We start from the raw sequence: 16208 nt of genomic DNA on the forward strand, positions 1-16208 counted from the left end.
AGAGTGGTCTTGAGCAATAGCCAAGCTTGGAAAACGCTGTATTAAGTCCCACGATTTATCTATAGTAGAGTGAAAGAGGGAATCAGTATAACACACGATCGTACGTAGGAAAAGAAATAAATTTAAACCGCCGCTAGCAATAGTAATGGTTTGTCATATGAATGTTACTCTCACATACCTAAATGTTTTACTCTCAAACTTGTGGAAAGTAGCTCGGCTCGGTCCCTATTCTTAAGCTTTTCAAGTGGAGTAGTATCATAGAGATAAGTAGCCATTTTTGGTCTTTCCAACGTCAGAGCCATCAGGAGTGGAATAGTATTGGTGGAAGGATCGACAATACGAAGGAGTAGTTGCTTGTTCTTCTCAACCATGCACTTAGCAATTTCGGTCATCACATCTGTATCCTTTTCTAGTATAGCCATAGAAAGAGGAGTATGTCCATCACGGTCTACCATTTCTAAGTCTTTGTTTTCCATAAACGGTAGCAATTCTTTTACACCGGTTACGTCCTTGAACTGGACTGCAAAGTGAAGAGCTGTCTTGTCGGTGTTTTGAAATTTTGCTCTTATTGCCCCTGGATTTTGCTCAATAAACTCCTTTACAGCTTCCCAATTCCGGGCCAACACCCCCGCAAAGAAACGTTTATGTTCTGCAAGCCAAGGTGACTTTCGGTAGAAAAGACTAGTAATATTAATTTCAAGAAATCACAGTACGTAAAGAGTGAGCATGCATAATACCTCCAACCCCTGCAACTTCCAAGTCTATATCATTAATTGTGACGACTCCGTCATTCGAGTCAACTTCATGCGTCTCTTCTGAAAATAAAACGGTTATTTGTTTAACCATTACAATTCAATTTTTTTTTGTATATATATATATATATATATATATACGGGCGGGTTCTAGAGAGGACGTCCGCACTTTCGCTAAAGTGAGGACGGCGCTGCTGCAGCAGCCACTACAAGAGAAAACCCCTTTAGAGACAAAAGTATAGGAGACAAAGCAAATTTGCGTCACTAATTCTTGTTATTAGTATCAAAAAAAAATTATTTTGTCACCTAAAAGTCGTCATCCTTGCTTACATGTGCGACATGCTTGAGAGACAAAATAATTAAAATAGGTGACACACCAATTTTGTCACTGAATATTGGGCGGTCAAGAGCGGGGAATTTTCCCTCGTGAAAGAAAAAAAAGAGGTAAAAATTTTGGAAAAGCATTGGCGGAAAAATTAAACTAATTCAGCGGGACTTGAAGTAGATCTAAACCTCCTTCAACGGCGTAGTTTAAGGAAAAGTAGGGTAAGATGTGAATAAGGGTTCATTCTCCAGTTCACACATTCACGATCTCCCTTTCCCACAGCACAACCTTCACACACGAACTTGCAACCACCGACTCTGACCTCCACCTCCGTATCATCTCCTCTATCCTTTCTGTACCATCCAGCAGACAGTCCCATATCAAGTATTTTAGGGTAAACGATTTCAGGGCTTTTATTGTTTACTTTTACTTTTAATGCTGGGTATTTTCAATTTGTTAAATTGAACCGGTAATTTTACTTTGATCCACAGTATTGTAGGTGCTGGTAAACCCTAAGCGTTACAGTTTTTGGACCTCTGTTCGTTGCTGCTCTTATATTGGGTGAAAAACGATTAAATATATTTGAAACCTGACATGCCAATTTGACATTGTGTTATGATTTTAATTCTGCAAAAAATTTATGATCTAATATAAATTTTGGTTTTACCTTTTCTTTTCAGGAATAACGATATTACAAAGAGACAAGTGGGATTCCTCACCAGGTTTCTGTTTTATATGTTTGTGTTTGTGAGTCTTTATACTTTTGGAATGGATTTTGGATCGATGTTTAGTTGTTGAATTAGATCAGCATCACCCTATAGTCTAGATTTTATTTTTGGCTTCACGAAGTCCTGATGTGTTTGATTCTTGGTTTATTAGCTTTTTCAAATTATAATTTTGGGATTAGTTTAATTGGATGGCCATGACCTATAAGGGGTGATTGAATTGGTTCACTTCTGCCAATGCACTTTTATGTTCATAATGGTTTCCTTGGTCATTGAAATCGAGAGCCGGAGTCACCGTGAATGAATTCAAGAGCCAAATAAGTCCAGAAAAACTTCTCTCTTTCAAGTGGAAAGGTATGTGTGGCTTACCTGTTGATAACAAGTCTTGATTCTCTTGGTATAGAATAGGAATAGTTGTAAGAGATGCATCAGTATATCTTGTTATTTAGTATGTCATCAAGATCGACTTATTTGTTCTTCAAAATATATTATGAAGCTAATGTCCACTTACATTCTCTTAGCTTCTCTTGTGTTCTATGCTTTTTTGTAATGGTTTAGGAGTTGTGTGATGGTATTGGAGGAGTAGCTACTATTTAGTTTGAAAGTATACTTGATGATAAGATCCCTTAAGGTTAACCCTGCGATGTGGTATTTCTCAAGTATAAATAATGTATCTTGCTAATATATTATTTCATTTGTAACCTTCTGTGTAGTATTTTTATCTATATCTACTTAAAATGTTGTGAACTCCTTTATGCTTTTAACTTGTTATAGACTGGTGGTAGTGTGGTTTCAAATAGACAACTATAGGGTGGCCTTGAAGTTTCTAGGGTCTTTGGCGAAAGCCAATTTAAAGAGATTATTTTCTCTTCTTTTAGATGCCTTTGCCTTTGCTATTGGCAATAAACCTTATTCATAACATTAGTGCAAGAGAAAATGAAACATTTTTGCCTTGAGGTTTGCAACGCATATTTGCCTCTTTTGAGCATGTCTTGTCTATTGAAACTTATTCGTGTGCATTTTCACTTAGTATTATATTTGAGTTCTTGGTGTTCATTAGGTTCTCAATCCTGTCATTCACCATGCTACAGAGCGTGCCAACATATCTAATTTTATGGTGTTCTTTATGTATTCAGACTTCAAGAACTTAGACTTGTCAGTGCTTCAAGATTGCCGAAGTGGAGATTATATGCCTGCATACACTAGTCTGTTTTTGTGACTTGAGATAAGCAACATTCTTGTTCTTTTTTTCCATTTGAGTTGGTACTGTCAGTCCAAGTTGTCAATTTATGTTACTGTTGCAATTTTCAAGGCTTAGTATGATCTGTTGCTTTTCTTTCTCTTTTACCTTTGGGTTCAGATTACTGAACATCAGTTGCTAAAATATTTTATTGACATCATTTCAATATTATTCTTATTTTGTAACTGCTTATTTCACTCCATTGGTTGCTCAACTAATTTGAGCCCATATGATCTTTTAGGGGAATGATATCTCTCTTGCGTTAATCTCTGATACAAGGCTTTTCAAGCTTCGATTAGAACGAAAGATTAGTCTCTTAAATGAAGAACTAAATGAACTGTAATCAAAAGTGGTAAATTATTCAGACCATATTTATGTCCAAATAATTGTGTGTCGAATAGCTCTGTTACTTGGTTTTTGATACGTTCTTGTAACTTACCGCTAGCACCTATACTTGGTCCACCTAATTTTTTGCATTCCAAATGTTTATGTTGATGAGATAGCTTGAAGTTCCTGTCCCTATGCAGGTAGATATCTTGACAAATGAGGTTGAGATCGACGTAATGAAGAGCAGAATCATTCACTGTTTGGGCGATGGTGATATGCGTCGGGAACTCGGGATACAGATGAGGAAGAACATGAAGATGAGAACGTAGATTATGTATTAGGAGCTGTTGTTTTTCTATATGCCACCTTAGTATCATTTTAGTCTTTGTTAAAGAATACTTTGAAGCTGGATAAGAGTTGATTAATGCTACATTGTTATTCTTTTATTGGAATTAAAGTGAGTGTTTCAATCTGACTATTAGTTCATTTCAAGATTGTTTATTATATCAAATAAAGTGATAAAAATCAGCAATATTATCTATTAATTAAATATACGAAACTAAATGGAATAAAAAAATTGCTTGGCTCCAAATATGGGTGACGAATTCTGTTTGTCACCCTTAATCTAGTTTACCCGCCATTTGGAATTTCCCGGCAACTGTGAAAGATATTAGGTGACAAAATGCAGGAGTATAGGGGACAAAATGGATTTTGTCGCCCTTATGATTGGGTGACAAAATTTACCTGTTGTCACTGATAAGAATCTGTCACGCTGTTTTGGAGACAAAATTAGCGACGAAATCATTTCGTCACCCATATTGGATAGTGACAAAATTGCATGAATTGGTGACAAAACAGTTTTGTCTCTAAAGGGGTTTTCCCTTGTAGTGAGCTTTCAGGCAGCGACGGGGCGGCGAGCCTTGCCGGACGGAGGCCAGAGGTATGCCAGAACGCTTCTGGGCAACGATCGAGGTCGGAGGAGGTCAAGGTTGCAGGTTTCTGGGCAACGACCTCACCTGCAACTGCAGGTTTCTAGACAGCGCTGCAACCACGTCGCCGGCGACTCCACCGACTGTAGACCGGTTCGTCCGACCCGTGGCCTCCGTCCGGCAAGGCTCGCCGCCCCGTCGCTGCCTGAAAGCTGCTGCAGCAGCGCCGTCCGCACTTTAGCGAAAGTGCGGACGTCCTCTCTAGAACCCGCCCGTATATATATATATATATATATATATATATATATATATATATATATATATATATAATATGTGATATTTGATATGCCAACTTATTGTGCAACTTTCCCATTATATTGATTGATCAGGAGAGATGTATGTCTACCTGGAGTTTCTAAAATTTCAGGAGGCTTGAACTGTTTTACCAAAATATTCCAGGCATCTTTCGCCATCGTGATGTATTTAATAAAGGACTCAGCATCCTCCCCGCAAAATATGATGATAGCTTGCAAGGCTCTGGCATTAATTTTCTGCCAAGCCATGAATTCAGGGTCTTCTACTTTTGGAGGTATATTTGTTCCATCGACAACATCCCACAAACCTTCAGCCATCAAGTACGTTTTCACCCGAAAGAACCAGTAGTCGTAGTTATCTTGGTTAAGAGCTTTAATATTAACCATTACACTGGGGACTACCGTGGCTGCCATGCTCTCAGGATATCTGTCAATTAATTATGTATAAAAAGGGAGCAAATTAATTAATGCTTCAAAACAAGCAAGAAGAAAACGAAAATGAGACCAAATAATATACTCACAGTCTAATCCACTGGATCAGGGGATCTTTCAACAGTTGCAGCTTGTGTGTCCAATTGTGTGCAGTACCAATTATAGTTGCCACATGTGTAACAATAAATAACAAATCGATCAAGCAAACAACCAAACAACTTGTGACTGAAAACAAAGCAAGGTATATGTTTCTTTATGTTGTTGAAGAGAGAGAAAAAGGAAATAGGAATCTTTCTTTATGTTTTGTTTTTTCAAAACACGTGGTGGGAGCTGTTAAATATGTTTCTAATTTTTTTTTTCTTTCTCACATAACACCTGAAGATATATAATACCTACTTGGATATATAATAATACTTGTCTGTGAATTGAACTCAAGATCTTTCACATATAAATGGAAAATTAATGTTAGTATTCCAAATGATATTGGACTTTATTTGAGAATTAAATGTCCTTTTTTATCCCCAATTTATTAGCATGTCATCAAATAGAAAATTAATGATACAAGACCAAATAATGTTAAGATTGTTAAATGTCCTTTTTTGTTATCCTAAATTTATGAGCATGTCATCAGATAAGAAATTTTTTTTGTTATATTGGAGGGGAATCTAACCCAATTCCCAACTCCTCTCACCCCTTCGACTAATTCTAAGCCTATCAAATAACATTTATAAAAAAAAAAAAAAAATTGGACAAGTTTTTATTTTATTTTTTATAAAGAAAAAGACTAAGACAAAATTACCAAGAAAAGTATATTCCAAAAAAAAAAAAAAAACAAAGAAAAGTGGTGGAAGTGGCCAACTTGTGTAGTCTATCATACAAAAGAACAAAAGCAGCCTCTCAAGAAAGATCATGGTTCTAAAGAGAGAGCATTTGATAAAGACCGACCAATATTAGCCTTGTGCTGTAATTGTATCGCATTGATCAAACAAAAGAATTTAGACTTTCGTTGGTTCGGGATGAAATCAGCTGTCCCCATTATTCTATCCAAATTCTGTTCTCTCAACATGATTGGTGCATAGAGATTAAAAAAATATTTTCTTAATCTTTTGTTATCATGCTGAGGGTACAGAATTGGGACAGCTGATTTCATCTCCATTGGTTCAAAGGGGTTTGGGATTTGGATATTGGATCGCCAAAGGTTGGACAAGAAGGACATGGCGGCTAGAAAATTGGCAGGTGACCAACCCAAGTAACAGGGCGTGAAGATTTAGGCCTTGAGCCATTGGGCTTTAGGCCTAATCTATGTTCCCATTTTGTCTTTTGGATTTGGGCTTGGTCTTCTATGAAGGGCTTGATCAGATGAAAGCCTCCTAATTTTCCTAACAAATTATCACCGCAAATTATATAATTTCTCATACCACAATTGTGTGCCTTGACGAGGGCCATGCAGATACAAGAACCGGCCGTGTCCTATCTGGTTAGGAGTTTCTTATGTTTTTCATGTTTTCTAATTCTTGAGCAGTAAGTGTACAGTGTAGTTTTTAATGGACTTTATTTGTAAGGGATTCTCTTCTGTTTAGGCCGAATAGGCATGACAGTATATTGTTTCGGAAATTTTATGCTCTCGTGTATGTAATTTCCTGAAAATGACCCATTACAATGGTACAAAGTTACAAACTACGAAGTGGTACCGGTAACGACAACAGAGTGGTAAGTAATGACATCGCCTTCCTTGTTTTTTTTTTTTTTGGGAATGCATCGCCTTCGTTGTTTAAACCCTCGACACCTTCACTGCACTCCTAAAACCCCAAATGCCAGTCATCTCTGAACCCAGATAATGCTATCCGCTTCCTCAAGGCATTTCCGATGCCACAGAGCAGCAGAGCTATTCAAACCCCCTCTGGGTCCCGACCCGTTTCCGATTCGGATTCAGAAATCTCCACCACTTCCCGACCCGAACAACCGGCCATCCTTCACCACCGTAACTTCATCCATCAACCACACTCACCCCTCTTCCGAATCACAACAACAAACACTAGTGACCCAAATTCTCTCCACCATTGAAAACGCCCCTACATTACTCCAATCCCTACACAACAAACGCATCTTCCTAACCCCCAAATCTTTCAACCGCGTTTTGATCTCAGCCGCCCAAAGAAACCATCTTTACCTCGTAACCCAAATCTTCAAGCTCGCAATTGCTTCCAAAATCCAACCTTTAAACTCAGATTGCTATCTCACTGTAGCCAAAGCCTTTGCAAGAGCAGATGATTGTGTTGTGGAGCTGCTCAGTTTTACCGAGCAAGTATTGGAATTGACCCAACCGAGCATGACAGTAATAAACAGGCTTCTCTTTGCATTGGGTCAATGCAAAGAGACCGATAATGCGATTCTGATCTTCACCCAGGTGAAAGATCGAAACTTTACTCCGGATATGTACACATACAACACTGTTCTTGAGATATTGGGCCGGGCGGGTCGGACAGGTGAGATGCTGGGGGTGTTTGGGGAAATGAAGGAAGCTGGGATTGACCCGGATTTGGTTTCTTACAATACAGTGATAAACCATGTGAGGAAGTTTGGGGAAGTTGATATGTGCTTGTTGTATTTCAAGGAAATGTGTGAAATGGGTGTTCAGCCTGATTTGCTTACTTACACTGCAGTCATTGATGGGTTGGGGAGGTCAGGAGACATTGAGGAGTCGTTGAAGTTGTTTGGTGAGATGAAGGAGAGGCGGATTTGGCCTTCGTTGTATCTTTATAGAGCAGTGATTAGTAATTTGAAGAAGATGGGGAAGGTCGAGATGGCGGCGAGTTTTATGGAGGAGATGAATTCGTGTGCTTCAAGTCTTCGTGCTAGTCGTAAATCGAATAAATGCGAGTAGAATAGGTGAGTGTATTTTGATTTGGAGTTTATAGGTCTCTTGCTATCTGTTTAGTATTGTAGTACTTGAAATCTGCTACTCAGTTTCTGTGTTCATCTTCAATATGATGCTTGTGAAGACATTGTTTAAACACTTTTACATGTCATTTTGATCCTTTGTTCTGTCTGCAATAAGAGTTGACACATATAAAACAAGCTTGAAGGTGAATTGCCTAGGAAAATGCATACATCAGATCGTCAAGTGGAAAAAAAAAAAAAAAAGCGAGTTGCTTGCACTAAAGTTGTATGAAAAGAATGATCATTTCAATCGTCATTACAAGTTTGAAACTGTAAATAAGAAATGAAAACAAGTCTGTATTGCTCTTCCTACATTGAAAGGCAAAATGATGGAAACAAAGTTATGGTTGATATCCCAGCATCTCAAATGCGACTTGAGTCCCTCTCAACTGCCGGATGATGATAAGGAAGAGGAAGCGTGTGTCATTGGTGGGGAAGCCACGTGGCATTGGGAGGGAGGGCTCAAGGAGTGTTGGACTGGAGAGTAGGATGAAGAAGAGGTGGGAGATTCCTAGTGAGGTGGTGATGTTCCATGGTTTGGAGGGGGACGGTGTTGCTGAAATGGGTGATGTGCTGCCGAAGATTAGGACCATTTCATGTGTTGATGACACGCCGAGGGGGTCAGGGCTGGCCAAAAGGGTGGTGGAATTGATTGAGATGAGGAAGTATTTTAGCAACAGTAACGAGGTCTGCCAGGAATTGAGTTTTGCAAAAGAGGAGGATGATGAAGAAGAATAAGTGGGAGCATGGAGGATTTGGTAAGTACCAAACCCGGCATTTCAATTGGTAATTTTGGTTCTGTTTAGTATTAGGAAGCCATAACTCTTGTTATGGAGTAAGTATGCTTTTTTGTTTCTGTTGATGGGTTTGTAAGGTGGAGTTTTAGACTTGGCTTTCTCTGCTGTGAAATGATGGAGAAGGCTTTTTTTTTTTTTTTTTTAACCTCTCTTGCTGTTTAGAAGAATAAGATGTATTCATTTCATTCTTCAATGAACATTAATAATGGTTTCAAGTATGAAACATTTTAGTACCTAGTCATCTTGGACAATTGATCATAAAAAACACTGAATTTAATGAGGAGTTCCTAATTATTTTGTCAATTTGGTAAGTATCTGAACCACTTGTGTGTTATTGGGAACTTTGTAATTTGGCCTGAGATCTTGAATGCACTGTGATTTCTGCAGTATCGATGAGCAGGTAGCAAAGGATATACAACTACTTGATTCCATGCGGAGAAACAAGCACAAATATTTTTGGAATAGTGCAAATTGTTTCTCGCTGATGTTCAGATTCAGTCTATATATCCATTGTAAGAGTTTCTATTTTCCTAAAAGTAAAAACATTGATTTCTTCGCTGAAAGTGTTTATGACTATATAAAAAAACCTGAAACCTTATAATCTGCTTTAACTCCATGGATATGCCTTTAGTTCTCTAGGTTTGAGGAATCCTAGAGTAAGACTCTTATTAACTTAATACTTCTATCAACTACTACAGTGGTAAGGAAGTGTGCTAATCAGTTGGAGGTATTGACTATTACAGGATGTTGTCAAACATATATTCTAGTAAATTAAGATGATTCAGTGCATTTTCTAATCTGTAAAGATGTCACACAGACGTATTATTAATTAGCCATTAGGAAATCAATCAGTCAATGATCTCAGGATGACTTACATTGGTCATTGTTTTTGTAGCATCAGAAGGAACAAACCCAGTCCAATACATCAATTTATTATTAAACCGTTTCTGATATGAAAATCCAAAGTAAAACCCAAACCGACGTAGTTAGGATAACCGACTTAATTTGGGATATAGTAACGTTCTGATTGTCTAATGAAAGTTCATTTGTAGGCATGATGTTTCTGAGCTGGAACAAAGGCTTACAGAACAATCAAAGATACTCTCAAGTCTTCAACAACAGGTTGATGATTTGGCATCAAAGGTTTGTTTCTTTTTCCTTACATATATCTTCTTGCTTTCGAACCAGTAACCATCCTACGGTTTTCCACTGTTTGCTTATTTTCAAATTGTAGTGCTGCTGTTTGTTAGTGTTATTCTGTAATTATTGTGGTAGTTGAAGTTGTTGCTTATTTAGTTTGCTTCTTTAAATAGCTTTCCTTAGTTAATTAATCCAGTGGGCATCTTGCCCATTGCTCTGTAGTCTGTTCTGGTTTAGTTTCTCCACGACAATTTTGTTTTCACAAAGAGAGAAGAAAATAAGGTCCAGTTTATGCTCTAGCTATGCCAGTCATATATCAGATTTCTTCAACTAAACTATTCAATATAAAGCACAGATAAATTCATCCTGATTTTAAAACAATACTACTCCTCTTCTTGTTTCGTGTAAGCATGAGCTACTCTACTGTCACTACCTTCAACCATAGATTCTGAGTGTTCCCAAGAGTACTCGATCTCTCCAATTCCCTCTGACACCTAAAAGCACCACCTTGTGACCTGTCCATTCCCTTTTGACCTTCACTTGAGCTATGCTGCATTACAGGAAGAGATGCTTAGAAATGTCCCCACAAATTTCAAATTGTGCCACAAGATAAATTTATATTTCTTAGTATTAGTTTTAACATTCTTTGATTGCCACTTATATTCATTTTGAGTATTTCTTTATTTTCCAAATGCCTTAAGTCGATTATTTATTTGGTGACAAATGCTTCTGTAATTTTGGGTTGTTACTGTAAATCTTATGTATTATAGTTCCTCTAGTTGCGTTAATATTTTCTTTTTCTCATTGTGATTATAATTTCTCCCTTTTGCATATAGCATGAGGAGTATGCAGAGGTAGAATCCATATTGCGTTCACATTTGGAATCTTTTCTAGAAACTGCAAGATCATTCAATATGATTTACACCAAGGTCTGACCTGCTTTTCCTTAATATATTGCCTTTTTTGACATTCAGCTGTTATTGTTTTTCTTGTTATCTCTTACTATATACTGTACCAAATGAAGGATTATGGTATAGTTACTTAGAAATGTATATTTTTTTTCATGATGGTGAATTTTATACTTTTTAGTGGACTCCATATTCATATTGTATGTATGACAAAATTGAATTTGCTTCTGTGCGCTCCATGCTAGTTGAAAATTTCATCTTTTAGCTACTCTGGTCGAATGCTATCATTAATTTTGATGCCATCCATACTATATATTGTTATTGAGTTTTTTCTGTGTGCATGTGTATGAGGGACATAGTTTTATTTGCAACCTTGAAATGTCATTTCATAGGAAATTCATCCCTGGACACACATGATGGAGGTACCCCAGCTCCCTGGGTTCGGGCCAGCTGCCATTCCCTTGTTGGAGGCATATAAGATGCTTTTGAAGGTATCTCATTGATAATCAAATCAGATGTCAATACATTTCCTCATAGCACATTTTGAGGTTTATTAGACTGAAGCTAAAGTATGAATGACCCTTTCCTAGTCCTTATGCCACCACTGGTATATTTTAGTGGTTTACGATACAAAGCCAGAACCTTTTTATTTATTTATTTGGTTATATTGGAGGGGAATCGAACCCCTGACCTAGGCTAGTCCTTACCCAATTCCCAACCCTCCCTCTACACTGACACTCAGGAAACTCAATATCAATAAATCATTTGATGCTTCTATATTTCTAAACTCTTTGCTATATGAGTGAAGTCTTTCCGTAGTTCTATAGTTTTCTACTACCGTGTTTCAGATGAATTAAAGCGTTTATTTATTGTATTGAGCATAGGCACGTTGACCTAATGATGCCTGGTTGGTGTTAGGTAGGCTCTAAGCATAAGGGACTTTAGTTGGAAGGAGTCAGGGGTGAAACTAGTTGAAAGTTGTTTGCACATGTCACTTTTTGCATGAAGATGCAGCTTTTGGAAAAAGTAACTATTTTTTTTCCTGTTTCTGGGGGCCTATTTTTGTCAACTTGAACATTGTTCCTGTCAGATATCTACAGAGGTTTCATGGGGTTTGATTCCTTTCATCACTGCCCTTTTGTCTTAACTCGTAATATTGATCTTCAATGTTTCATGCTGTGTCTCCTCTCTCCCATCTTTTCATGTTAATGCCTCTTCTTGCTGTCATATGGGAATGCTGTAGCAGTTAATCAACCAAATGGCATAGACTTGGCTTGGGTTAACTCACTGGTGTTTCTTATAGTAAGCAGTTTGTGTACCAACAAAATAATAGAAAACTGAACGATAGAAAGGGGAGTTATGCCATTTTGATGTTGTTTGGGAGTAGGTTGTAGACTTGTAGGAAATGGAAGGAAAAGTAGGACTGGTACTTCTCCTTTTAACCTGTGAAAGCATTTCCTATAATGATGCAGGTAAAGTCGGTGGGAACGATTTTGTGGACCATTTCTGGATTTCTTTCCCTACCATGTATTCTCATTAAACAAGGAAGATCTAGTCTTCCTTCAAATCCGTCCTCCCATATATGTTCTTCAATTGCACAATAGAAGAGGATCTATTGAATTTTATCCTCCTTGCTCTTTCTTGCTCCCCCAACATGTCACCAGTTCCTGATAACCTTTTCTCCATGTGTGTGTGCAAAGGGGGTAGGGAGGTTTTGGGCAGGCAAAGGTGGGATGGGCAGATAGCGGGAATTGAACCTGCATCTTCTCCTTGGCAAAGAGAAATTTTACCATTCGACCATACTGTAGTATTGGTAAACTGACCAAATTAATCTGTCTTTCTACAATAAAACCTTATATTATCCTTAATTTGCTTGCCACTAGTTCTTTTTCTTGATATTAAAATGTATTCAAAGTTATAAATAAAACAACACAAAAAGATGACACATAACGTAAAAAATGCAGCTTGTGACCAAATAGGTGTGTGAGAAGTTGAAATTCTTCTTATTATAGAATACAGGGTGCACCATGATGCTGCAGTTTCACAAGGTATGACCATGAATTTGTAATAAGGCATCTCTGTTTTTTTTTTTTTTTGGTTTGCACTTATTGCAGTTCTTGTGGAACTTGAGGAATCATAGACACATGCTGCTCTTGCTGTTGGACATCTGACTCAGTTGCTGGTGAGCCCTCCTGTCACAAGAATATTCTCAGATTGTGAATCTGCATTGACAGTCTTAAGTCATGACTTGGAATTCTCTCGGCTTCCATTGCTCGAGAGCAAGGTGGATAGGTGAAGTCTTAAGTCTGCTGCTGTTCTTCCTCTTGCACATATTACATGCTGTGTCAATTTTTCTGATCACTTTTTTTGGTCATGCGATGAGATAAATAAGCGACTAGTTTCCACTTCGGAGAACAAAATTCAGCTTTTGGTTGGTTAGTGATTAATGAAAAACTAGACGTCATTCTTAAATTAAACAATGCCTTCTTTCAAAGAAGAAAAAAGCACTATGCCTTTTATTACATTATGCCACTCAATTAATTTTTACTGCAATCAGTTGGCTTAAAAGAGATGGACTCTTTCTTGAGGTCATAGCCTATCAAGAAATTCATTTGTGCCATACTGCCAAAGATGGCATTACCTTGAGTGATGGGTCTGAAAGCGAAGCAGACAACATCCATTGACACTCTTATGAAAGTGTTCGAAGCTTTCAACTTAACAGCCGCACCGGTGAAATGTGCAGTAATTATGGGAGCTTTGATAGCCGATTTGGTCTTGTAGCAAAGGCCTAAGTAGCGGCTAGCGAGTCTTACTCGTTTTGATCTTATGGCCTTACTCATTGTAAAAGTCCTTTGGTAACATTGTTAGTGTAGTCCCAGAATCAACTATGATATTTCCCCTTCCTGGAGCTATTGGCATCAGTGTACTGTTGTATTGCAATTTCTTGCGTCCCACACTCATTGCTTCCAGCTTTACGAAATAGAAAGATTTTAGGTCTCCTGAAGCCAAGGTGTTAAATAATAATATTAATAGAGCTGTCGACAAATATCAAAAGTGTTACCAGCCTGGATTTCTAGGCTTAGGGGTATGTTAAGTTAAATGTTTAGTATATGTACACAAATATATCGAAATGATGTATCAAATATTGGTATTTGCTAAACAAAAAGTTCGAAGTTACTGTCAACGTTTTATACGTATACCATACCTGAAAGTAATGGGGTAGAAACCACCATGGCACCAGAAACCACAGCATTATTACCAAAGCTCATTTTGCTTGAAGAGTTGAGTGGTGAAAAAGCTGGAACAAGGCAGTAGGAGAATTTCCCATCAATTGAAGAATCCATTTGGGAGATAAGGGACATTGATCCACGTCCAAGTCCAATCACGCCTGATCCATCTTCATTAAAAAGTCCACTGTTATTGTGCCCACAACCAATTATAATCTGTGGGAGTGAAACTGTTTGACCTAAGCTAGTGGAGTTGAAAGTGATCGTCTCTGTTGAGACAATTCCATTGCTGTAGGATCTATCCCTATAGAACCTTTTGTAGTGACAGGTATCTTCTGAGCAAAAGGTTCCACTTACAGATTGACATTGACTTGAGGGGCAAGAAACCACTTTGTAAGTATTGGAATTCTTCGGATCAAAGAGCGGAGATTTTTGCTTGTAACAGCTGCTGCAAGGCACGCATTGAATCCATGTAAGATCACTAGCTGTATCTGCAACTCCTGAGATTTCTACGGGAGGAGTGCCAATTGATATTTTCATGAGGTACTCGCCCTTGTCTGATACTATTGTAGATTCAGGATCGTTTAATGAAGGTAACAAATTAGTTGATCCGAAGAGATTGACACGGTTGATGGAACGTTGCAAAGCATTTGTCACGCGTTGCGAAGGTGTTTCTGAAGGATTGTAGAAAGGAGACAACGGAGAGTTGCGGTGAATGAGCTTCACGCTGAAGCCGCCCTTATGTTCAGCTTGTACTAGAGAGAAATGCAACAAATAGGTAACAGATAATGCTAATGCCATTGCAATGGGGAGAGAATGATTATTCAAAATCGCAACCATGATCTATGGTTGAGAAAATCGATTGTATGGAAAAGACACGAAAATAAATCTGGCCCGAGTAAAGAGAGTGAATTTCAAAGCGAAAAGAGAGAAGAAATTAATCTTTCTTAAGCTTCTTTTGGAACATCTTTGATTGGGATTTGTGATGGCTAGATTTCATAAGGTGCTTTCATTGATTGTCCAGATCCTTAGTAATTATTAGAAAGTAAATTACAATATCATTGTAACATGTGTGCTCTTTCAAGTCCTGTTTATTGTTCAACGATTGGGAAAATGGAGTTGATGATAGTATCCTTCGTGACCTAGTCGCAATAGTGGATCAAGCATCGAGATTGATAAGCCCTTTCCGGAAAAAGAAAGAGGTCAGAGGGTTAGTCAGCTTCTAATTGAAAGGATTGTTTCATTCTGATGGCTCAACTTGTTTTAGTGGAGCTTCTGATCGAGCTAGGAAAGTTTAGAGGTGCAAATGAGCTAAGTTGAGGGGAATTCATATTAAGGTGATCGATAAAGCTCGGCTTATATGTTTTTTTTTATCGAATTCAAGCTCAGCTCAAGCTTGATCATCACATTGGTATTCACCTTAGCTCGGCTCATTTACACCCCTAAACTTTCCTAAATCGATCATAATTAAGCTCAACTGAAACATGTTGAGCTAGTAGAATCTAAGGGCACGTTTACTTACTTGGAAGGAAAGGGAATGATTACGGGGTAAAAACATTCATGCGTTTACTAACACATAAAGGAATCGGAATGATTCCGGGTAAAAGAATTCCTGCGTTTACTAACACATGAAGGAATCAGAATGGATGTAGGTCCCACCTTCTTATCAGGAATCGATTCCTGAATACTCAGGAAATCGATTACGAAGGGGGAGATTGGTTTAGGAATCATTCCTCCGGAATTAATACCGATTCCTTTCTTCTCCCATTCCACTTGTCTCCGATTCATGATTATTTTCCATTCCAAGTAAGTAAACGTGCCATAAGTTTCAATCTTTTCGATTTGAAGTTGACTAACCGTTTGTCCTCTTCCTTTTTCCAGAAAGGACTTACCGATCTCAATGCTTGATCCACCATTGGAGCTAGGTCATGAAGGACTTCTTTCAAGCTCAAACTCAACTTGGTTTAGCTCAATTGTGGAAGGAGCTTGAGCTTGACTTAGTTTTGGCTTGACTCGATATTAAATTTATCAACATGAGATGTAGAAAAATTAGAAAAATTCAAATAAAAACAGTTACGGAAAACTACAATAATTGATAATTAATAATAAATACGCAAAATTGACAGTTACACTTTGTATTTAATACTTTTTT

The 16208-nt window shown here is 37.8% G+C and overlaps 2 protein-coding genes and 1 long non-coding RNA gene across 4 annotated transcripts; 2 read left to right on the forward strand and 1 right to left on the reverse strand.

Moving 5' to 3' along the window:
- The first annotated feature begins 1931 nt into the window (after positions 1-1931).
- LOC112185452 lies at positions 1932-3850 on the forward strand. The gene is made up of 2 exons (XR_002930286.2): positions 1932-2156; positions 2939-3850. It is a non-coding gene; the product is annotated as an uncharacterized LOC112185452 (long non-coding RNA).
- Positions 3851-6807: 2957 nt separating this feature from the next.
- On the forward strand, positions 6808-13786 carry LOC112188157 (pentatricopeptide repeat-containing protein At1g11900). 2 transcript variants are annotated; one of them, XM_040517750.1, is made up of 6 exons: positions 6808-7933; positions 8344-8742; positions 9169-9293; positions 9834-9924; positions 10758-12877; positions 12970-13784. In XM_040517750.1, exon 1 carries the CDS (start codon positions 6882-6884, stop codon positions 7926-7928), a length of 1047 nt encoding a protein of 348 aa, XP_040373684.1. In that variant the 5' UTR covers positions 6808-6881; the 3' UTR covers positions 7929-7933; positions 8344-8742; positions 9169-9293; positions 9834-9924; positions 10758-12877; positions 12970-13784. The 2 variants fall into 2 exon arrangements, with proteins under 2 accessions (XP_040373684.1, XP_024183018.1); XM_024327250.2 differs by lacking the exons at positions 8344-8742; positions 9169-9293 and having other exon boundaries at positions 12970-13786.
- On the reverse strand, positions 13662-14896 carry LOC112165553 (aspartic proteinase CDR1). Its single transcript, XM_024302108.1, has 2 exons — positions 14035-14896; positions 13662-13828 (listed from the first exon to the last, which is right to left on the reverse strand). Exons 1-2 carry the CDS (start codon positions 14894-14896, stop codon positions 13662-13664), a joined length of 1029 nt encoding a protein of 342 aa, XP_024157876.1.
- Between the last annotated feature and the right edge of the window lie 1312 nt (positions 14897-16208).

Source organism: Rosa chinensis, chromosome 1 (genome assembly GCF_002994745.2).
Source record: "Rosa chinensis cultivar Old Blush chromosome 1, RchiOBHm-V2, whole genome shotgun sequence".
NCBI lineage: Eukaryota > Viridiplantae > Streptophyta > Magnoliopsida > Rosales > Rosaceae > Rosa > Rosa chinensis.

Bases quoted from the DNA above. Each gene is read 5' to 3' on its own strand.
- LOC112188157 (XM_024327250.2), top strand. From the start codon at position 6,882: ATGCTATCCGCTTCCTCAAGGCATTTCCGATGCCACAGAGCAGCAGAG.
- LOC112165553 (XM_024302108.1), bottom strand. From the start codon at position 14,896: ATGGTTGCGATTTTGAATAATCATTCTCTCCCCATTGCAATGGCATTA. The intron at 13,829-14,034 runs GTATGGTATACG...CCTTGGCTTCAG, and splicing joins TTCTACCCCATTACTTTCAG to GAGACCTAAAATCTTTCTAT.